General features: G+C 43.1%; 2 protein-coding genes and 1 long non-coding RNA gene across 3 annotated transcripts; 2 read left to right on the forward strand and 1 right to left on the reverse strand.

The window, feature by feature from the left end:
• The first annotated feature begins 481 nt into the window (after nt 1–481).
• LOC4337640 (uncharacterized) lies at nt 482–2,726 on the forward strand. The gene is made up of 3 exons (XM_015783331.3): nt 482–738; nt 1,231–2,145; nt 2,359–2,726. Exons 1-3 carry the CDS (start codon nt 533–535, stop codon nt 2,459–2,461), a joined length of 1,224 nt encoding a protein of 407 aa, XP_015638817.1. The 5' UTR covers nt 482–532; the 3' UTR covers nt 2,462–2,726.
• A 1,092-nt stretch (nt 2,727–3,818) lies between these two features.
• On the reverse strand, nt 3,819–7,608 carry LOC107281145 (WEB family protein At3g02930, chloroplastic). The gene is made up of 3 exons (XM_015785105.3): nt 7,417–7,608; nt 6,700–7,018; nt 3,819–6,510 (listed from the first exon to the last, which is right to left on the reverse strand). Exons 1-3 carry the CDS (start codon nt 7,443–7,445, stop codon nt 4,189–4,191), a joined length of 2,670 nt encoding a protein of 889 aa, XP_015640591.1. The 5' UTR covers nt 7,446–7,608; the 3' UTR covers nt 3,819–4,188.
• An 8,283-nt stretch (nt 7,609–15,891) lies between these two features.
• Nucleotides 15,892–16,875, forward strand: LOC4337642 (uncharacterized). Its single transcript, XR_001545904.3, has 2 exons — nt 15,892–16,211; nt 16,517–16,875. It is a non-coding gene; the product is annotated as an uncharacterized lncRNA (long non-coding RNA).
• The last annotated feature ends 6,791 nt before the right edge of the window (nt 16,876–23,666 follow it).

Below are 23,666 nucleotides of genomic sequence, written 5' to 3' on the forward strand. Positions count from 1 at the left end.
CTTGCACATATTTGTATTGATGCTAAACTTTTATAGTCAAATGAGAGATCTAACAAACTTCCATCTTCAAATTCGGTGAACTCCAACATCTCAAATGCTAAAAAAAAACATAATTAACCAAGCTATGAGAATGCATAAAAGTCAGAATTTATATTACTGTGCGAATACTGTTTCCATTTCAAACATACGCTAAGTGTGAGCTTGTCATACAAATCAAATGTAACAACCAAGAAATAAACCCTCGATTGTTGCATGTGTATACCTTATAGTGAAAAGTGTTTTCGGTTAACTTTGATTCACATTCCAACTCATCCATTTTCTAAATTATAAAAATCTATTTCTTTTATAAAAAAAATTGTCCAATTCATCGGTCTCATGCCATCCCGTTTGCCGGGACTGACATCCTGACCCCACCAATCAGAGCATTTCCCGCGCAATACACACCCACCAAAACAAAAAGGGCGCGGGAAATCGAAACAGCGCAAAGGGAAGGGTAGAGAGAGGAAATCCCACAGCTCCGAATCTCCGATCCATGGATGCGGCGATGGAGGACGCGGCGGCCCAATCCGAGAGGGAATGGGACGGCGGCGGCGGCGGCGGCGGCGCCGACGCGGTGCTGGGCCTCGCCGGCGCCGGCGCCTCGTTGTCGCTGTGCTACCACGAGGCGTTTGGTCCTCACGATGAGCTCATCCTCCTCGAGGCCGCCGACGACCTCCTCCCCGATCTCCTACAAGGCCGGTAAGCTCTCCTCCTCTCCCTTCCCTCTGAGCTATTTTGCCACCCCCCAAATCGAGCAAGAACTTGGAGTGCGCTTTATCAAGAGCGTTTCTTCTTGCCTAGTATATAATCGCAGCCTTCTTTGTTCATAACTTCATATGTAAGATACTTTTCGATCGATCTCAGTTTCTCCCAATCTCAAGCAACATGACCGTGTTTACAAGACGATTCGCAGTTCTTGTGATTTTTGTATTCACTATGTTTGATTATTTCGATTCAGACAGACAATTGGCCTAAAAGTAGTTTCTGTTTGCACAGTTTAAGCTTACATAAACCGTTCGAGGAATCACTAATTTAATTCAAGAGTAATCATAATAACATTTTAGCCACATTGAACTTTCTGAAACAAACTGGATGATTGTATGTACTCTGATGTTCTACTGTTGGATAATAATGTACCTGTACCTGAACTGTTGTATTTTGTGAATCTTAACGATTCTCTTGCTTCTGCAGGGTGACTGTGAGGGGACGCCCTGAAGAAGAAGCTGTTCTCTGCACACCCTCTGCAACATATGCCATGAAGTTTGTGGGCAACTCCAATTCTGTATTTCTGATACCTCCTGGTGAATCAGCTGCTCCAACCTTAAGACCCAATGGCGCCGATGGTGATGATAATGTTGCCAGTGCCACTGATGCTGTAGCTTCTATCATCAAAGTGGCATCAGGTAACATTGAATTGGTCCGGACAGCTCCACGGCTTGATAAACTTCGGAAACTTCTCAATGAGAGACCCTATGTGCTTGATGAAGATCTTGGCAGTGATTTGCAACAAAAGGGGCTCTACACATGGCAGGACCTTTGTGAACTTGTTCAGGCCAGTGACGGTGAGCTGACAGAACAACTGAGTTCCATATCAGCTGTTGAGATTGATGGGTTCTGGAGGATGGTCGATGACAGTTCTGCGAACACGATTCTGGACATGATCCTTCACAATTCCGTTTTGCATGACTGGTCACTAAATTCAATGCCTGAAAATGATGTGCTAGATGTCATGGAATCTGATGGTTTTATGCGCAAGATTGTAACCCATTGCCTCAACAGATTTGGAACAAAGGTTGACAAGGAAGCAAGAGGTTGCTGGAGCCTTGATGAGAGGAGGGTGTGCTTGCAGTTTGCTCGGAGAGCGCTTGGTGCAGGGAAGATGAAGCTTGAGAACTTCATGGGTAAATGGGAGAGAAGCATTCCTTCAGGAATGCGCGCTGATCTTCAGATGCTTGAAGGGGAAGTGCTGTGTGAAAAGCTTGGCGCGGAGACCTGGGTGCATGCTTTCAGTGTTGCTGATCTGCCATTGGCACCAGCTGATAGGTTTGCTGCACTATTCCAAGAGCGGCCAAAGTGGGAATGGAAAGACCTGCAGCCTTACATCAGGTATGATTCACAGCAATTTTCAATCTTTTTTTGGACCAATTTACCTGGTACCATTGCTAAAATCAGAGTTTAAAAATACCATCGTATTTATCTAGGCCCCGCGTATCATTATCACATACGATGGTATTTTGCAACTCATGTATCTCTGTGATGGTATTTACCAAATTTCCTCATATTGAAATTGGCATTTAAACATATCTCTTTGATTATCAGGGATCTGCGTGTACCTGGTGTCTCTTCTGAAGGACTGCTTATCAAGTACACCAGAAAAACGCAACCAAGCGCAGATGCAGAGCCTATTTTTACTGCAAGATAATCAATCCTGCGTGCTAAAAGCCATGTTTCGATGCTGGGCCCTTCCTGGTGGTGATGCTACTGAATATCTGAAACATGGTTTTGATCTGAATATTGTTTTTTTTTTGTGGGGATTGATCTGAATATTGTTGACACCCCAAGATTTGCTGTGGTTTAGTTTTAAGGCATGCTCGGTGGCACTACATATCTTGTTACATACAGATTGTCATACTGATCGTCTTGCAGACAAATATCTTACCTGAATCTATTTCTTAGTTTTGATTGGAGATGCTGTATCTGATCATGCACGTCAGTCATTTGTTCAGTTTGACACAGGTTTACCACTTCAGTTGCGTCATTTTGAACTTACCAAGGCTACTTGTTGCCTATATGCAGCCTATTTTAGGTACATTTGATTTCAGAAAGCACTAAATATAATAGGTGTCCGAAAATTGAAATGTAACACCAAATACGTTATAGCTTGCGCAGCAGGCTAATATTTTTGTTGTGAAAGTCGATTTAGTCAACTTCAGAATTCCCTGTACTTGATTTGAAAACATAACCAGAATCTGCTTTCAAGAAGAAAACGTAACCAGATTCAGATGTTTCCCAAAATTTAGATGGATTATTCAGTTTGCACAAGGTTTTCAGCCAGTCAATGCAGCCCCCTTGTATGCACTTGTTTGAAATATTTGAGTTAAAAATATGTATATTGATAGACCATGTCTGTCATTTCAGTGAGAAAAAAAACCAGCAGGATTCAAACATAACAATGTCTGTCATTTTAATTACAACTTATATGTAATTAAAATTCTAATGTTTGGTTGGGAAGCTGACTTGCAGTGTCATTTCAATGAGAAAAAACCCAGTAGGATTCAGTAATTACAAGGTTCACCCACTATCACTGTTGCCACTTTCAACTCATTCTCAACTAAATTCTCAAGCCACATGCAACTAATTGTCCTTGAAAATAATTAATTATCCTTTTCTTCCAAAACAGGTAGCACCACAGTGACTGGCCACCAGACTGTATAAAATTCACTTGACTGCCTCATTCATTTGCAGGAGAGTACATCCAAACACATGCTACTAGTATCCTATACTGAATAGGCCACATGGATGTGACAAAATCCAGATCATCCCAGATTGCATTATAGAATCATTATTGTTACAGCTTTTAAGCTGTACTGATTATTATTTTTTCCAATCCATTTCACTCACCTGATCTGGTCGACGCCATCTTCTTAAGCAACCAAAGATTCGGAGGGTACAACCACGCTTTGATATTAATAAGCCAACTCAAATCAATAATCCATTTCAGCTGTTTTTAAATATAGCAAATGTCACTATGTCATTCACCTCACCCAACAAACATGGTGTAGTATTTGCTGTCTGTCAGCAAACATGACAGATTTTTTGAATGCCAACAAATATGATTAGGAGTTGTCACTGGTACATTACATTACATGAATTTTATCACAAGGAGCTGCACATTCTCAGAAATGAAAAACCATTCTGATCAGGAGGAACTCCAGTTACACTCGAGCTGCCACAATCGTGTAGATAACAACCACAGACACAGGGCAAGAACAGGAGGTCCAAATTATAAAAAAAAATGAGACACCCACAAACTACTGCAATCACCAGAACAAGTACAGCCATTGACAGTAAACTCGTAGAAAACCACACTACCTTGTCAAACAAAAAAAAACAAATCAGAATAGCAATAGTAGTACATGTGTCGTTCACCTACTTGCTGTTTTTCTTTTTCAGTAAGCTCCCAAACTTCTTCAGAAGAGGCTTGTTCTTTTTCTGTTGCTGCTGTGGTTTTGTCGGGGACATTGCCACTTTGCTGGTATCTTCTGATACTGTCCCATTTGGATGCTCAGTGTTGGTATCCTCCTTGGGCTCCAGTTCATCTTTGGAGGATACGGTTTCTTGTTTTCTGTCTGGATGTGGCTGCTTCTCGATGATTTTGTTGCTCTCCTGTGTGGTGCACTCGGTTTTCACTTCCTCCTGCTCAACCTTGGTTTCGCCTTTCTCTTCTTCGTGATTCATGTCCCCATTGGAGCTCCTATTGAGAACATCAAGTTCCAGTTTAGGGTTTTTATCGTTTTCGCTTTCTGCGTCTCCATTTTCCACCACTGAATCTGTAACTTCTTCGTGAACAGAACTGTATGCCTCGTCCACAACCACTAGCTTCTCCTCCTCCTCGGGATGTTTCTTTATCATCGCTTCAGCAAGCAAGGCAGACAATTCATCTATCTTCTTCATGGCATCAGCTTCTCGCAACCTGAACTCGTCGTTCTCCTGGGTTAGGCTCTGCAGTGCGTTCTCTTTATCTAGTAATCGCTCCTTCAGTTGTGAATTTTCATATGTTGCCTCCTGCACAGACTTGTTGGCTTCAGCAACAGCAGCTTCTGTGTAAATCAGTTTCTCTTCAAGACTCTCTTTCTCAGTCTTTGCCTCATGCAGAGCCTTGCTAGCCTCAGCACACGCTGATTCAGTGTACACCAGCCTCTCTTGAAGCTTTTCTTTCTCCTCGTTGGCAACTTGGAGTTGGTGCTCGGCATCTTGCAGTGATTCCACTGCCTTGTCGACTTCTAATTGAAGAGCACTAATTTCTTCCTCCGACTGCTTGTTTAACCTGACAATGTCAGTCTCCTTAGACTCACATTCTTCTCTGTACTTGTTCACCTCAGCCTCCAATTTATCAACATTTTTCCTTAAGCAAGTGATGTCATAGTTTGCCTCATCAAGCATTACCTCATAACTCTCCTTGGTGCTTTTTAGGGCCATCTTAAGATCACCAATCTGCGCGAGGGCATGCTCGTGGTCATCTTCTTTGCTCAAATACCTCTCATGTGCTTCCTTTGCTTTGTCAGATTCCTCACTCAATGCAGCAGTAAGATCTTCCACTGCTCTTTTCTCCTTCTCTTCTCTATCCCTAGTCTCGTTCAACTCGCTTATTAGCTTCACATTCTCCTCGGTCAGGCCTTCAATCTTTACATTCGCGGCCTTCTCATTGTTTAAGGCCTCTGAAGCTGCTTCTTCAGCAGCCTCAAGCTTGTTTCTCAGAACATCTATAGTCGTCTGTAGCCCAAACACCTCTTGCTGAGATGCATCAAATTGCTCGTTGGATTCGTTGACATCTGCTAAAAGCCTTGCTACCTCAATTTCCAAGGCAGTTGTCTTTCCTTTGAGCACTTCAATTTCAGATTCTCTATCTTGTAATGCAGACTGGATCTTACCCAATTCTTCTGTTGTGGAGGCAAGCGATTCACCTTTGAACTTATCTGAGAGAGTAACTGCCTCCAATTCCATTTCAAGCAATCCTGCCTTGTGCTTCCATTCTTCGAATAGCTGACGGGCTTCTGATTCGGCCTTCTTCGCATCAGCAACCTCTGATTTAAGCTCCTCAATCAGTTTTTCCGTCTCGGCTAACCTCTCCTCAATAATTCTGGCTTCCTCTAGTTTGCCCTTCAGAACTGAAACCTCGGACTCCAGATTCTTAACAAGCTCCTCGGTTTCACGGTTTTTACTCTCCTCGCTCTCTGCAGTCGAATCAAGCAGTCCTTTCAAGCGGACAACTTCACTGGAGAGGATCTCCACCTTCTCCGCATTGACCTCAGCGATCTTCATGGCATCGTCTGCGTGGCCAAGTGCAGCTTTCTTGGCCTCATTCGCCATCGCAAGCTCACGCCTGAATCTCTCCAGCTCCTCCGTCGTAGTGACCAACGTCTCCAAATCGGCGGCGTGCTGGCCACGCACGCACTCGATCTCCCTCTGCCACTCCTCCTCCCGCTTCTGCGCCTCATCGATGCCCGCCTGCTCGAGCTCATCCGCCCGGAACTTCTCGATCTCCGTTGCCTCCTCGGCCCACCTCTTCGCCATGAGCGCATCCTGGAGCTTCTCATGCGTCTCATCAGCAACCCTCTTCGCCTCATTCAGCTCCCCGACAAGGCGATCCCTCTCGCCAACGGCGAAGGCCAGCTGATCCTTGGCCTTCTTGAGATCCTCCTGCGCGGACTCGAGCCGCGCCTGCAGCTCCGCCTCCTTCCTCGGCTGCTTCTGCATTCCACCAAATTTCACACAATCACCATCAACAACTCACACAACAAAAATTTCACACAATCACCATCAACAACTCACACAACAAAAATTTCACTCAATTAGCATCAACAACTCACACAACAAAAAATTCACACAATTAGCATCAACAACTCACACAACAATGCTTGCATATATGAATGCACTTACATCAGGTGGAGTGCCGATCTTGGGAACCCGGCGCTCGACGACGGGCTTGGAGTCGACGGATCTCGGCGAGCGGTCGAAGGAGAGGCGGGGGCGGGCGGTGGCCGACGGCGGCGAGTTGGGCTCGGACTTGAACGGGCCGCCGCCGCCGCCGCCGACGCCGTTGTTGCGGGAGCGCGGCGTGGACGGCGTGCCGCCGATGCTCCTCCTGGTGGCGCCGGGAGTGGAGGGGCGGTGGATGGAGGACGGCGTGGATGGCCGGTGGTTGGACGACGGCGTGCTCGGCCGCCCCCTGCTGATGGGGGACTCGTTCGGCCCAGATCTGTCAATGTCACCGCCATTAATTGCGATTCACGGAAAGCTCCAATCCAAATCAACGAGGTTCGAGCAAGCCGCATTTTCATCCCGCGATCGATGGGATAAAAAACAGAAACTTCAGCAAGAACAAGAGGAATCGAGCGGATCAAGAAGCCGTTCCAACTGAAACCTATCCAATTCGTTCAAGATGCCACATTTTCCAGATTCCGAGAGCGAGCACAATCCAGTACTCAATTGGAACGAACAGCGCGAGGGAAAAAAAATAAAAACAAATCTGAGTGAACGCAGTGACCGGTTTAGATCTGCCAAGAACACAAGGCAACAAAAAACAAATCCCCCAACCAAACAAACCAACATCAACCAATCCATACACACACAAAGAGAGAACTACCAAGAACACACCTGGATTTGGAGGGCAGCATTGTGGACATGGCTGAGGAAGAAGAAGAAGAGAGAACTCTTCACACTTCACTCTTCGCTCTTCAAAGAAGGAGGAGGAGGAGAAGAAGCGAGAGGGAGGCGTGGGCTCCCTTGCGAAAAAGGCTGCAAAGGCAAAAGGCAAACAAGGGAAGGAAGGAAGGAGAGGAGGGAGCCAAAGGCAAAAGGAGGCACATGCCAAAGACAAAGATGATGGATGATGCTACCACCACCACCAGCGCCACCGTCACGGCCACCACCAGCAGCGGCAGCGGCAGCGGCGAGCGATTAGCTAAGCTAGCTGGTGAGTGCTAATCATGGATCAACTCCCTTCACCTACTGATGGTGATTGCATCCCGATGCCATAGCAATTAGCATTGCCCACCAAACCATTGTATGCATGATTAAATTGATTATTATGGAACTGTGGTGGTAAGTAGAAACAAGCAGTAGTAGTACTAGTGAGTAGTGGCACTGTTTGGACTCTCAACTCTTCTTCTTTTTCTTTAATTAAGATGGTGGGAAACCATTTGGACTGATCTTTGGAGGCATTTGGCTAAGTGAGGTAAGGTTGATCAACCATATCTATATAAATACTGGGGTTTGTGTATAGTAGAGAATTTACTCCCTCCATCCCATAAAAATTACATTTCTAGCTAATTTAGGACAAAACAATAGGATTGAAAAATGACCACAATGACCTTATTTAATGAACCCATTGCATACACACATTCCATATATATAAATGATTAAAAGGAAGTTTGAGAGAATTAACCCATATAATTAGCATACTTTAATTACAAGCTGAGAGAACTTAAGGAAACTTATCTAGATGAATCAATTTGTTAGGACCCACATGGCTAGAAATACAATTTTTATGGGACAAAGCCTTAGAGCTAGAAATGCAATTTTCTTGGGACGGAGGTAGAATAAATCTATATTATAATACAATTGACACAAGCTAAAGAAAGCCATTATGTACGCTCTCACAATCCGGTAAATACCATAAAAAATAGAGTTAGAAATGTAAGGTTTTCATCATGGTGGATTTGAAAAAAATGAGAGAAAGCACCGCTGGTATTATAGTGCAGTCGTGGGTGCATGACTTAATCTATCAAAGATAAAAATTTTGATGTCGTCGAATACTATGTACACACGAGTGCGCTTTTGATAGAAATTCAGTGAAATCATGGATGGTTGATATCCGTATCTTTAAACGTGTGTCCGGGGGTGCATGTAAGTCGTGCGTGTAGAACGATATGTGTGCAGTTATCTTTCGTGTAGAGGAAAAATATAAATGTAGTATCACCAAGGCTTTATAAAATAAATAAGTTTCAAAAGCAAAGCAATATCAACTTAATTTTGAACATAATTTAAGGTTAATGATCACACAATTGCGACGCATCACGCTTTGCAAGCTGTGACTGCCAACCAAACAAAACTTGTAAGGAAGATCAATCGACAGTACAAGTGGAGTACTTGTACGAGTTGTGTGCTTGGTAGCAAAGAAAATTCCTCTTTAATTTGACAACGAAACAGAATGTACGTAAACTATGCACACACGCGAGTAATAGCATTCACCATCAGTAGTATATAACTGTATGTACTAGTACCTGCTTAATTAATTATTTAATTGCATGATGACGCCAGCTCTATATACACGTACCACTACCATAATGTCATGTGATGCATTATGCAAGGCATAAATTACTTAATTAATTAATTAATTAATTGGGCCGGATATGATCAAGAATTAATTAAGCATGGTTTCAAAGCAAAGATAATGAGGTAGAAATAATTATGGGGACAGATGGGCATATAAAGTACTGTATGCCAGGGTAGTATAAACACCATAGCGTAACTAACACTGATCAGTGGTGACATGTGCGATTATATTATTGTGTATGGCCCACATTTGCATGCATGTAGCTAGAGAATGTACCTAGTACTGTACACAGTAATTAATTTACATACATATATATGAAGTAGCTGGACCTTTTTTTTAAAAAAATCGATTGAATATTGATTACATACTGAAAATTAAGAATAAGCCAGAAGCTATAGCTTTATACCATTTTAGTTTTATAAAATAAAGAGATATGAACTCATTGGTGTTAGAAATTTAACAGGCAGATGGATAGAGTGATTAACCAACCTCCTTGACACTGATACATTGGCTTATTCGCTAACCAGAACCCGTATATATCATATACTAATATGTGTTGAATATAGGCCCTCTTGGTCAAGATTTATAAGTTAGCTTATAAGTCGAAAAGTCTAACCTAGTTTTTTCGTTTGGTTTTTTTAAGCCATAAACCAAACATTATTAAGCTAAAAGTTAGATGGAGAAGGTTTTTACTTATGTACGATAGATATATGACTCCATCATTAAACTTAGGACAGTAAATCCATCAACTTATAAATCATATAAGCCAATAAGTTGACTTAAAAGTTTAAGCCAATAAACCTAAACCTAACCAAAGAAGCCCATGTTCCTACGGCTTACGATGGTTTTCATGCAGATGAGAAAGTGACTCCATGACTGCGATTAGCTACGCCATGTTATTCTTTTTAGCTTATGCAAAAATTGCCCTATAAGTTATTTAAAGTTTAACACTTCACTTCATAAGTTATTTTATTGCCACCTTTCTATTCCATCTTATTACAAAAACCATCCCAATACACACATGCTTAACCGAAGCAGTCTATTACCACCCATGTAAAACCATCATAGGCTAAGCTAGTCGAGTCAATCTTATCCAAATACTTGTATTAGACTTAAACTATTCTTTATGTTTCATTGATTTTTTGTGTGCATATAGCGAAAACTCAGTTCGACAATGTTTAAGCTCTAATCAACAATTTTGTTTGTGGGATCTCCAAGAAAAATGTTAAGATATCTTTGAAATATTTAATTTAATAAAGATCATATTGACGCTCACAGTTTATGAAAAACATGTTATTCGGGTTAAACACAAGCGCATTGAAGTGGTTTTTGCGACAAAACTGAATAGGGGTAGGTATTTATAACAAAATGAGTTATGGGGTGGAATGACTTAGCTTATTTATCGGGTTATTAAAAGTAGATTATTTTCTATGTGTTTTAAAAAATACATACTAAAAATATATTTTTCTGTTATATTATTTAGATCAATTGTTTTAAGCTATTTGTTAAGTTTATTTTTATATTTAATTTACCTATACGATTAAATAGATCATATGTTTTTTCCCAGTAATCTAAACAAAACAAAAATCTAGTAGGATGTAGCTACTGGATTCGGATCAGCTGCAGTCACTATTATGACTCCAACTTAAGCAGTAAAAGTGCATGTTGTTGGATGCAAATCGAAAAGTCTAGATTATATACTGTACGACGCATACAGTACAGCACGGAGTATTATTCGCATGATTACTGTAGCATTTGATCTGAACCATTAATCATACAAAGTTACAAACGGACGGTCAAAATTATGTGCAGTGGTATCTTGCAATTGCAAGTATAACTACACCTTATCTCAATCGGTACATACTCCATACATATACTCCAAGAAGTATATATTTACGGCGTCGGTGGTGATGGAGCTTTGCTTGCCTAGAAAATAGTGCTCTATAGTGTACTTCTTGTACTATATAAATAACCCAAAATTTATTTATATACTCCATGTCGACGGCGACGTTGCTTCATTAATTAATTAAATTGGGCTAGTATAAAATTAGCATGGATATCAATTACTCGGCTTGATTGTGCATACTACGTGGAGTGGACTATAGTCGAGTAAGAGCAAGTTTAATACTATAGCCAACTATTAGCTACAAATTATCTAGAGCCAGTGTAATAGCCAATTCATACAATAGTTGCTTACTATACTATTAATACCCGGTCATATATGTCATACACTCGTTACATCTTAAAGTCTGTGCTGCAGCTGGCTACAGATTTGTAGCCCGCTGTTTTTCTCTTTCTTCTTTTATTATTTAAAAATATGTTTATAGCTGGCTTATAGCCCGCTACTGTATCTGCTCTAATTGACCTTTGCTTCTTTGCATGGATGCATGCGTTGTGTTGCGTGAATCCGACGGCCGATCGATCTGAGTGGGGCCCACCGGCGGTCTCCCAACCAAAAGGAAGAGACTGGAGGAGGAAGACTAAACACGGACAAGACAAGCCCACTCCAACTAACAAATTATCATTAACCTTTTTGTGACTATAGAGTACTTTGTTTTTCTTAATTAGGAGTACATAGTGGTATTCGTACGGGCGTGACCGAATTATTAACTCTCTTCTGATGCTGACGTGTTGGGTCCCACCTAACGCTAACCCCCACTTGTCAGTAATGCAAATGATATGTAACGGCGAGTGCCATCGGACCACGGCCCATACTTTAGTCGGCCCAGAAAATACTGCTTATCTTTTAGACTTTTAATTTTGGAATACGTCTATTTTATCTCCCTCTCACGCTCATGTTGAATCGTGCCCCTCAACCGCAAAACCGGTATAATGTCTCCCTCGTCTTCAAAAACCAATGCAAATCAACTCCTTCGATGGTTTTGAAAGTGGTTTCTACCAACATGGCAGTTTGATCGCGGTTGACTTGTTGAAACAATATGTGGGACCCATATGTTAGCAACTTCCACCTTGTATCGTCTTCTTTCCCACCTCTTCCCTCCCTATATTTTCTCTGTTGGTCCTCTCTCACCTTCCATCAGCAATGCAGGACCTAGCCGGTCAGTTGTGCACACTAGGAGGACCTGCCCAGTCGAGGCGCGCAGGAGAGGAGCTCGCATGCCGACCGCGCACGCATAGAGGACCTTGCCTACTACAGTCTACGGTAGAGGAGCTCGTTGGAGCTGGCCAACTGTGCACCCAGGGAAGACCTGGTCAATTGGGCGCACAGGGCAGGAGCTCGTTGGCCGGCTGCGCATACAGAGAGGGCCTTGCTGGTCGTGTTGTGTGGATGAGGAGCTCAGTGGTTGTCCGCACGCACGCGGGGAGGACCTGGCTGGCCACAACGCGAGAATGGAGGAGATTGCTGATCGGCTACGCTCAAGAGGAGGAATCCCCGTCCATGACACGCGCTGGGAGGAGCTTGTCGGGCGGCTTCATGCACGTGCACTGAGGAGCCCTCTGGCCAGGGGGCAAAGGGGAAGGAGCTCGCAGACCGGCTGTGCTCAGAGGGGGGGGGGGGGGGGGGGGGGTCGCTGACCGCGACGCGGGTGGGAAGGAACTTGCTCGCTGACAAGTAGGGATGAAAACGGAGCGGATACGGACGGATAATGCTCATACCATATTCGTTTTTATATTTTTTACCGGATACGAAAACGAATATGGAAACAAATACGGATTATCTCAAATACGAATAAGAATCGAATATGATCGGACACGAATACGGAAACAAATTTTTCTCGGAACACGAAAACCAACTCAACTTCTAATAGAAATAAATATCAACATATATAATTAGCTTATTTTATATAAAATGAGGTATAATTTATAAATATTTTTTAAAATTTAAATAATATTAATAGTATGGACTAGTATTAAGAGATAAACTACTATTAAAATCTATAAAGGTATATTGAAGGTTATAGAGTTAGAAAGAAATGGGGTATGTCTCATGGGTCCTGCGGATATCCGAATAGCACTGTTCACCGGATATCCGAATTATTATCCGTATCCGACGGAAACCTTGATACCATATTCGTATTCGTATCCGGGAGAAAATATCCATATTCGTATCCGTATCCGAAATATCCGAGAATTATCCGATCCGAAAGGTATCCGTATCCGTTTTTGTCCAGAGCGGACGGAAACTATCCGCTCCGTTTTCATCCCTATTGACAAGCCACTGGAAGATGAGATAGGAGGAAGACATGAAAGAGAGAGACAGTGGGAGATGTAAGAAGATGAGATGAGGTGGAAGTCGCTAATATGTGGGTTACATTTGCTGATCGACTTAGCGAGTCAACCATTGTCAAACTGCCACTCTAGTAGAAATCATTTCCAAAATCACTGAAGGAGTTAATTTGCACCGGTTTTCAAATATGGGGAGGCGTTATACCCAGTTTTGTGTCTGGGAAAGGGGATTCAACTGGAAGCAATACAAACGAAGGCCAAATAGAATTATTCCTTTAAGTTTTATCACTGCTTTAGGCCCTGTTTGTTTTAGCTAAAGATTTGTAATATGGATTATTGAGTCAGATTACTGTAAGCTGGATTATAATAAGCCGACGTAGAATAAGCTATTAGTTGTTTGTTTCTCTGGATTATTAGCTGGTTGTTTGGTGTTAGCCACCTAATAATCTAAAAAAACACCTTTAGAGTGGATTACTATATTATATTATATTAATCTGGCTTATAAATTATAATAATCTATTATAATAAGGTATATGTTTGTTTCGGCTTACTCCTAATAATCCAGATTATAATAATCCTAAGCTGAAACAAACAGGGCCTTAGTCGGCCCAATTACACTCTTTATTTCAATTTATTAATTCGACTCCAATCACACTCTAGAGTTCTTTCTCTCTTTTCTTTATCATCACTCGACTTATTTATATTTCTCTGTCTTTTGACTCGAATTACACTCGAATTTTTTTATTTCTATGTGCTTCACCAACCGAAACTTTTTTTAAAAGTGTGGTTTGAGAAAAGTATGAAGTCTTATTATCTTCTTTATAATCCATTGTCTCCTCCAGCCGGGAGATTACCATTCACCCGACGCAGCGACCTCAACAGTTGCCTATGTCCTCAAATTATCTAACGTTTGATCTTGTATTTCTCTTCTTTTATCTCATGTGTGTTTTCCTTTCCTCTCAAATTTTGAGACATTTGGAAACAATAATAAAAAAAGAAAATATGAAAATAAAAAAATTCACCGTCGTCACAACTCAAGAGCAATCACTAACAAACTTCGGTTGAGTCCATCATAATCTTGTTTGTTATGGGTGAATTGCCGATAGCTTCAAGCACCTTCATATTCATCAGTTTTGCCAATCAGGCCAATGTGTGTGCTTCAAACATTTGCACCGCAAGATAGAAAGACCAACTTGTATTAGGACCGTCCTCTTGTAGCATGCAAGTGTGCCAGCATGATAGGCATAGAAAAAATTAACTTTCACCTCTGGATTTGGTGAACTCCACTGTCTCGATTCGTAGCAAAAACGACTGTCGGTTATATAGAAGAGTGGCTAAATTGCAAAACAAAACGCCATGTCTAGTTGCTTCCTCTCCTGCCAATGCCTACCAGCACATATATATTCATGCTCTGCACTGCTATGCAATGCTTTAGCATATATTAGATGTGAAATTTGTCATTCCATTACTGTGATGATGAACAAACAAAATGACTTGTTGGAGGAAACAACTGAAACTCATACATGTGTGTGTCCGGGTGAGGGCTTCGATCGATCATCTAAGGAATTCATGACAGACAATGCATATGATGTAAAGGAGCAGCAAATATGTAGAAATGCTAATAAATAAATACATTGACGTATGTGTTGCTTTCTTTTTGACATTAAACATATAAAAAAAATTGAGGTCAGAATAGGGATATATACAAAATCTTTCTTTTTTCAGAATAACTTTCTGATCTCAGCTCTAATTAATTTGTAGAGGAGAATGCTCGCCCAAAAGAATGGTAGCAAAGTCCGGTTTGATGTAGCTTTTCATTCTCGTTTGAGCAACTCGTCCAGAATTAGTATTAAACACTGTCATTTCATTTCTTTCATAAACATGATTTTAGAGTGTGTTTCGTTAGGCTTTTCAACCTGCTTTTGCTTTTGCAAAAGCCAAAAGCCAACCAAAGGACCCAAAAGCCACAGCTGCTTTTGCTCCAAGCCAGTTTTTGGTGTAGTATAAATCAAAATAATCTCTACCCTACGCTTTCACCTGCTTTTGGAAAAAAAAATTACCCACCTTTGCCATTAGAAAAAAACATTTCGCTTCGTTCTTTTTTTTCTCCCGTCCGTTCCCATCGCGCGTCGCTCCTCCTCACCGAGCCGCCGCCGCCGCTCCTCCTCCTCGCTGAGCTGCCCCGCCGTCGCCGCTCCTCCTCCTCACCGCCGCGGCCGTCCCCGCCCTCCCTGTCCCCGACTCCACCACCTCCTTCCGCCGCTGCCGCCGCTCCTCGCGGACGAGGAGGAGAGAGTACATCAAGCGATGGCGATGGCGATGCGAAGAGAAGACATCCGCTCCTCTACTCCGGCGAGCCGCCTTCCCACACCGGCGGGGCGGGTCAGCCCCAGCCGGCGAGTGCGGCCAGCCGCCGGCGTAACCATCGGAAAAAAATTTGGTGCATACCGGATGCAAACCTCAATCCGTGCGTACCCGAGTCAGATGTGCGACGCGTGGATGAGGCGTGCATCTGGCGGCCGGCCTGTACCTTGCGCGCACAGCCGCGTCTCCGCTCGGCTCGGCTGATCTCGATGCATTACGCGCGGCTCGTGCTCGCTCCTCTCGGCTCGGCCTAACTAGGGCCGCTTCGCTCAGAGCGCTAGGCTCCCCAAAACAGTTCCTCTCCGCCGTTCCCCACCGCCTGTTTCGTGATCCCGCCGCCGCCTCTCTCGTCCGGAGGACCGGAGCCCGTTCGGTGCCGTTGCCTTCCTCCACGCGCGGGACGGTGCTACCTACCTGCCCGCCGGCCGCTTCTCTCCGTCGAACCGCACCACCGCTTTACGAACGCCTCCAGCCGGATAGCCCACGGCCGATGCCATCTTCCTCCTCGTGCAGGAGGCCGCTGCTGTCATTCCTCGTGAAGGTGGCTGCTTGACATCCCCAGGTCATCATTTATATTCAATTGTTTCAGGAATAACAAATAGCTTCAGATGTAGTATGATTCTTCCTGCCTGATAGGTGGTATGCCATTGATGTACTGCTTGTTCATATACACTCAATTTTTTTCCATATACAGTCAATTGATGCAAGCATGCCCTCAAATCGATTGCACCATCCTGATTCTTAGAGTTTGCGTGCCCTAAAAAATTGATTGTATATTCTTTAGTCATACAGGTTGATTCTTCCGGTCATGGGAGTTGGTTCCCAAGTAAATTGCTCATTACATTTTTACATACACCATCTTTGCAGGTGAGATATGTGGGGTGCAGCATTGCTGGTGATTCAAGATTAGAAAGACTAAAATGAACAAGAGGCCGCTTAAGAAATACCATAGAACAACCAAAGACAGAACAATAGAGTGAAGACATGCTGCTTTCTGAAGGAATTTATTCTGGGAGCTGATGTGTGTGGAAGTAGTTAGTTTTGCCTGATGTATGTAGTCTTTCTTTGTAATATGTACTATGTATAGCCTGTACATGGTTAAGAGTTTGCAAGGATTGTAGTCCAGATGCTATAAATTTGAAACCCATTTTTTTGGTTCAAATTGCAAATATCTGTACAATGCAGTTTTTTTTTTATCTGAAATAAGTATGACGTGTTGGATGCTATGAAATCTGCAGTGGATTGATGTGATAAAAAAATTGTGGTTGTTTATCTGATTCCTTTCAAAAAGAAAATATGCAATATTGTGTAATCTAAAGTCTTGATGTTCAATCTGGAATGTGATGTCATGTCTAGAAATTTTCTGAAACAATATAGATGTTTTCACATTTCATACATAGCTACCAAATTCATGGTTTGAGAATGATCAGCTATTATTTTTTTAGAATGATCAGCCATCTTACTGATTGCCGAATCCAGGATAAGAACCTGCAAGAGAATGAGCATTGTTTTCATTGGTGGAATCATCTACATGAGCAGCAAATGCTTTGCACTGAACATGACCTTGCCGCCACTGCCGTCACCTACAACGCCCGTGGTCAGGACGAGAACACAGGGGATGAGGCAGCGGCGGCATACGGAGAGGTGGCCGCATCGATAGATAACGGAGGAGATAGTGAAAGAGCGAGCCGGCGACGTCGAGGAGAGGCAATTACGATCCGATGGAGTCGAGATAGGGAGGGAGATCGCGGCGGCAGCGGGAAGGGGAAAGCGGAGTTGCGGCCGGAGGAAAGGCGAGCCGTCCAGCTCGTTGACTCCGCTTCGTTCTGGTTGTTGGAGCCGATACGAGCGAGCTGAGCTGACCCTTATCATGCTGCGGCTCCAGCCGTGCGTGCCGGCCGTCGGATGCACGCCTCATCCACGCGTCGCACATCTGACTCGGGTACGCACGGATTGAGGTTTGCATCCGGTATGCACCAAATTTTTTTCCGTAACCATCCCCTGCTTTGCTGTGCTAGGAGGAAGGAGAAAACTACTATTTAGACGACATGTGGGGTCCACTCGTTAGGGAAGAAGCTTTTCCAAAAGCCACGTGTATAAAGAACTTTTGGCTTCCTCACAACTACTTTTCCAAATCTATTTTTTAAAAAGTTATAGCCCACAGCAGCTTTTCCAAAAGCTGCAACACAACCAAAAACACCCTTAGTAACATTCTCCTTTCCTATCAAATTTCAGGATATATAGAGACGATCTCATCAATCAAATTTCAGGATATATATAGAAACGATCTTAACCGCCAGTCGGCGGTCATCTTCATGCTCATCTGCCAACATCTTGTCGGTCCGCTATTATTTCGCATTGGTTAGTAGTTAGCTCAATAAAAACAATCCTCAAGAAAAAAAAATTGAAAATGGAGCTGATGACCACTATCGCAATTCACGAGTGATCACTAGTGAACTTTGGTTCAGTCCATCACGATCTTGTTGCTTGTGACTCATGACTGAGTTGTCGATGGCGCCAAGCACATTCATCCTCATCATTCTCGCTAATCAAACAGATGAGTGTGATCAACATTTGCATCGAATGAGAGAAAGAACAGCTCAGATCAGAACGAGCCGCTTGTAGCGTGCAATTGCGCCAAAACTAACTTTCGCTTGAGGATTAGGTGAACTCCACTATCTCATAGCAAAACTAGACCGTATGTAGCGTGCAAGTGCTTCAGAGGCATAGAGTGAACTAACTTTCGCCTTCAAATTTAGTGAACTCCACAATTTCACAGCACAACTACGGTGGGTTATAAATAGAAGTGGCTGAATTACAAAACATAATACCATGTCTAGTTGCTTCTTCTCCTGCCAATGTCTACCTGCACATGCATATTCATGCTCTGCACTGCTATGCTATGCTTTAGCATATATTAGGTGTGAGATTTGTCATTCCATTATTATGATAATGAACAAACCAAATAACTTGTTAGAGGAAGGCCTTCGTAAGAAATGAATAACTGACCATGCATGCATATCAGGGCAAAGGAGCAGAAAATATCTACTCCCTCCGTCCCAAAATATAATAACTTATAGCCTTTAGAATTTGTCTCAAAATATAACAACTTCTCCACCAACATTCTATTCTCAACCAATCACAATCCTCCACCATTCAGTTTTTCTACCTACCTCTATTTTTCCTCCAATCACAACACTCTTCCATTTAATTCTACCAACTTTCTTAATAACCGTGTTCAACTCTAAACATGCTTATATTCTGGGATAGAGGTAGTAGGGATTATGCATAAGCTTTTTTTTTTTTTGAAACGGTGACATCATGAGCTCTGCAGGATATATTGAAAAGGAAGAGGAATGCATTAGCATATTTAGTGCGAATAGATAGAACAATGTTTTTCTTTTGTACTTTTTGAACTATAAACCATATATAAAAAAATTGAGTTGAGAATAGGCCGATATTGTCGAAACAAGATTTCGGCAATAATAAAAAGGGGTGGCTGTCAAGCTAGGAAAGTGGATGGGTTTAGAGACAAGGAATTTTATACAGGTTCAGGCCTTCTTATTCAAGAAGTAATACTCTACTCCTGTCCGGGGATAATTCCGCCGAGTGTGTTATTGATTGTATGATTAGGAGAAAAAAGAATCGTCCCAAGAGGAACCCGGACACCTCCTTATATAGGGGAAGGGATCCGTATTACAAAGTACAGTCCATATCCTAACGGAATATGGGATTACAGATAAAATACAATCGTAACCGACTAGGATCCCGGGTATTTTCTTGACATACAAGTTTAGAATCTAACCCAAGTCCTCATAAAGATATTCTATCTATATTTGGTACCATATATCCAGCTGGAATATAACCGCCATGTAGATATGGGGTAACCATAATCTCCACAGTAGCCCCCGAGACCTTCGCAGTTGACCAAAATAGTCTTCTCGAAACAAAAAAACAATAATCCGAGTGCTTCAATTCAACTTGCTCCGGCTCGCCGAGTGCTAAAAGACTGTGAAGGGCGAAAATAAAACATGGTGCATCGAGTAGATGCACCTAATTAGGTGTAGCCCCCGACTATGTGATTAGTTGAAAAACTAAACATATAGTCAAGAACCGAGTGGTTTTATAGCGAAGCCCGCATGGTACTTAGTAAGATACCCAGCCGACTGTTTCTCAACTTGAACTTATCAAGGACAAAAAATACAAGAAGGGCCGAGTGATAAACACTCAAAGGTCCAGAAATAGACATGTTCGATAGAAATCTGAGTAAAAATCTCATAAAATGATCCACCAAACATGATAGAAAATCATGGTAATTAATGACTCTAATAGCCTAGGCTGTGACCCTTACCATAACCAAAATAAGCATATAACATGCTAAAAGAATGGCTATTAATAAATCAGTCATCTCAAATCAACCCAAACAGCTTTTGCAGCCTAAAAAAGCTTACAAAAATGGTATAACACCTTTCTATCGGGCACCTTTTCATATGCATCATAATAATTCCAAAGAATTATTGAATCGCGTTAAAAAGGATTTTAATAGCATCGGGCCACATCATTATGAGCACATATTGCCAAAGCAAAAAGCGCCTAAGTCCCTAGGGATCACAATGGGCCACGCTGAAAACATAATTGGGCTGAAGTACTGTATAGGCCCAGGCCCATTAGTACTTCCGATACCCTAAAAACACCGAAGTCCAAACGTCGTTTCGTCTTCCCCGCCGAGACTCTCGCCATTCCCCACTCCGTGCTACAGTATAGAACCACGCCGACGAAGCTAGGGTTCATCAATCTGCTCCAACCCACCCTCAAAAACTTCGCGAAATTTCTCCCCGCGTCCACCGCTCCGATTCCCCATTCCTCTCCAGCCATATCTCAGACCAAATTAAACCATCCAGTTCACATTCATGGCGGAAGAAAGAGAAAGCTTCGAGAGTCAGTGGGCGCCCTCCGATGTGACAGAAGATAATCTGAAGGAGATGGTGGCGCACGGCGTTCTCCCAGCGAAGGAGATTATCGGGTGGCGACCGGCGTTCGGCGAAGCATTCCCGACCCCCGACACACACGAAATCGTGGTATTTGCTCATTTCTTCTATGGCGGATTTTCTCTTCCAACCTCAAGATTCTTTCGGGGGATTCTGAACTTCTACGGGATTAGCTTGCATCACTTGAATCCAAACTCCATAGTGCATATTGCCAATTTTATCCATGCCTGCGAAGCTTTTCTGGCATTAGGCCTCATTTCGCCTTGTTCCGCCGCATCTTCTTCCTCAAGCCCCAGCCAAACAAGAGCAAACCGTGCGTTGTTGGGGGAGCTGGTTTCCAACTCAGAGGAACCTTGAGCCAAAAATATTTCTCCATGCCCTTCAAAACCTCAAACAAAGGCTGGCATGCAAACTGGTTCTATGTTCAGAATCCTAAGCCCGCACTCCCCGAGTACTGTTGTCTTCCTCCGGTCTACCAGGACACATGGAATTCATTGCCTATGGGAGATGAAGCTGCTCAGGCAGTGGAATTGATGGAACGCATGCTAAAACTGAAGGAACAAGGTTTGCAGGGAGAACAGATCACTCGGCACTTCATCAAAAGTCGATTAGCTCCAATCAAAGAGAGATCCCGCACGGCTTTTGAGTTTGATGGCAAGCATGATCCAAATCGGGAAGATCCAGATTCTCTTGACTTTAAGGTCATGAAAGAAAGAATGTACAAGATCTTCTCAAACGCTATTGTTGTCAGCTATTCACATCTGCTGCCCGTTGTGCCATTCAATGCATTCAACCCTCCTCCACCGGTATGCACTCAAACATCTCAGCCTTTCTCAAAATACAGTCTTATCTGTTTGTTGAATCAGTTAACAATAAAGGATATCACGCCCAGGAATTTGCTTTGATGAAGTCGGATCCCCCAATCGCTCAACACCGATCTCCCTACCACCAAACTGGGCAAGGGAGCGGTGGACCAAGAATTCGGTCTGAAACTCAACCAAGTGCTCCTGATCCAGTCGGCCAGCCAAATTCTCGCAAGAGGAAGGTGGTTTTAAGCGACGACGAAGGCGACACTGCTAGAAAGCTTGGAGACCGAGAGGCAACCAAAAAACTGCCGAAGTAGTCTACTCCAAGGAAGAAAACATCCAGTCGTCCTGTGCCAAAGATCAGGAAGTCTTCCAGGTATAACTCCTATAACGATCTCCCTTGCGGTGATGCGCGCTCGGTGCAATAATAATACTGATAATCAAACTTGCAGGAAACCATCTGATATAGATCCTTCTGGAAAAGACTCTGACCTGGCCGGCAGGGAAGCGGATCCCTCAAAAGAAACCAGGCCGACTGCAAAAGATCACCTGAGTGATAATCCGCAGGCAAGCGACAATGTAGAACCCAGCGACGAACCCCCGACTGTGAGCCAGTCGGCCGGAGCTGGAGTCGGAGTTCACCAGGAGCCCCCGACTGAAAACCAGTCGGATACAGGGCCAAGCCAAAAAACTCCCGAGGTTGAAGCTCAAACAAACAGTCCTCCCGGAAAAGAAGCTGGCAACGACTCAGAAACCAGATCTCCTGTGAGGACACAAGAGTCCACCCGTTCTCGACCGGGAATTATCACAGGTAAACACACCATCTGAGATCATGTCGATCCAACAGCCTTTATTTGATCTCCTCACCTTTATTCATGAATACACTAGGGCCAATGATTGGTGATGAAGAAGAGATCCTCCGGATACAAGCAGTTGAGGATTCACGCCCTCCCATTCTGGTCAAGTGGTGGGATGACAACATGCAGCCTCAAGGAATCGTAATAAATAAGCAAAAAGAAGACGAGGAGGTATGCTTGCTGAAAAAGGCACTCAGCCAAGCCACCCGTATTGTAAATGTAAGCTCTTTGGCGCCTGACCTCAACCGTCTCGTTTGCTATTTAATCTAGGCGCTAATTAAACTGTCTTGCAGAGGATTCATCTTAGGAACGAAGCTAAAACGGCAACCTTAGAGAGGCTAGTCCCTCATCTCGGGACCCTCGAAGCCACCAGGAGTCAGCTGTACGAAACAAAAGAGCTTGCCAGGAAAAATGAGCATGATCTGAGGGATCGAATTGCTGAGCTTCAGGAATCCAATTTTGAACTGAGTGGCTCATCAAAAGGTACGCACAAACTCTGCCCAACTAACTTGTGCCGTTGTCTTTGTAATCATGATTAACCGGGGTTAATGTAGTGCAAGCTGCCAAGATATCTCAGTTGGAGAAGCAGATTCAAATTCTGGAAAATGACAAGGCAGAACTGGCAAGACAAAAAGACTTGGCTTTAAAGGAAGTTGAAGGTATCGACAATCAATACTTCAAAAGCCATTATCCTCCATATGCTGACTTATGAATGTGAATCTGTTGATGCAGACCGCAAGATCAAGTCTCAAGCTCAATTCGACGTCCTGGTTGGCAAGATCAAAAAACTTGAAGGAGCCTGGGATGAGGTTGCTAACGCTGCTGCCCCAATTGTTCAAGCGATGTTCTTCAATAACAACGGCCCGAGTGCACTTGATGCTTCTGAAATTTTCGACAAGCTGAGAGTTGCTCCGGATATATATTTCAAGAACATCAAAGAAGCTGGAAGTATAGGAGCAAGTCTAGCGTTGGCAATGACCAAATCTCTTTATCCGAGGGTTGACGTTGATGCCATTGATGGCTTTGCAGATGGGACGAGCGAAGAAGCTGCTCTTGACCTCATCAGCGATGCGCAGAAAGCCACTGACAAGATTGCTGCTGATGTAGTTGAGAGATTCTAGGACACCGATCATCGACCGACTGGTCCTGATAATTCTGATGATGAAAAGACTGACTAACTAATGTACCAATGATTTTGATGAATAATGATGATGGAGGCACAATTTGTACAATACTGATGAATTTATGTTGTGCTTGATATCTTAACTTAGTTCCTGATTTCTTAAAAGTTTTTGTCAAACCTTGTTGAGCCTAAAACCCGCAAAAGTTGTTAAAAAACTTTCAGTCCTCATTGACTAAGCCAAGA

The sequence above is a fragment of the Oryza sativa genome, chromosome 5 (assembly GCF_034140825.1).
Source record: "Oryza sativa Japonica Group chromosome 5, ASM3414082v1".
Classification (NCBI taxonomy): Eukaryota; Viridiplantae; Streptophyta; class Magnoliopsida; order Poales; family Poaceae; genus Oryza; species Oryza sativa.

Bases quoted from the DNA above. Each gene is read 5' to 3' on its own strand.
- LOC4337640 (XM_015783331.3), top strand. From the start codon at position 533: ATGGATGCGGCGATGGAGGACGCGGCGGCCCAATCCGAGAGGGAATGG. The intron at 739-1,230 runs GTAAGCTCTCCT...TTGCTTCTGCAG, and splicing joins CCCGATCTCCTACAAGGCCG to GGTGACTGTGAGGGGACGCC. The intron at 2,146-2,358 runs GTATGATTCACA...TTTGATTATCAG, and splicing joins GACCTGCAGCCTTACATCAG to GGATCTGCGTGTACCTGGTG.
- LOC107281145 (XM_015785105.3), bottom strand. From the start codon at position 7,445: ATGTCCACAATGCTGCCCTCCAAATCCAG. The intron at 7,019-7,416 runs GTGTGTTCTTGG...TGACATTGACAG, and splicing joins ATGCTGCCCTCCAAATCCAG to ATCTGGGCCGAACGAGTCCC. The intron at 6,511-6,699 runs GTAAGTGCATTC...GGTGGAATGCAG, and splicing joins AGATCGGCACTCCACCTGAT to AAGCAGCCGAGGAAGGAGGC.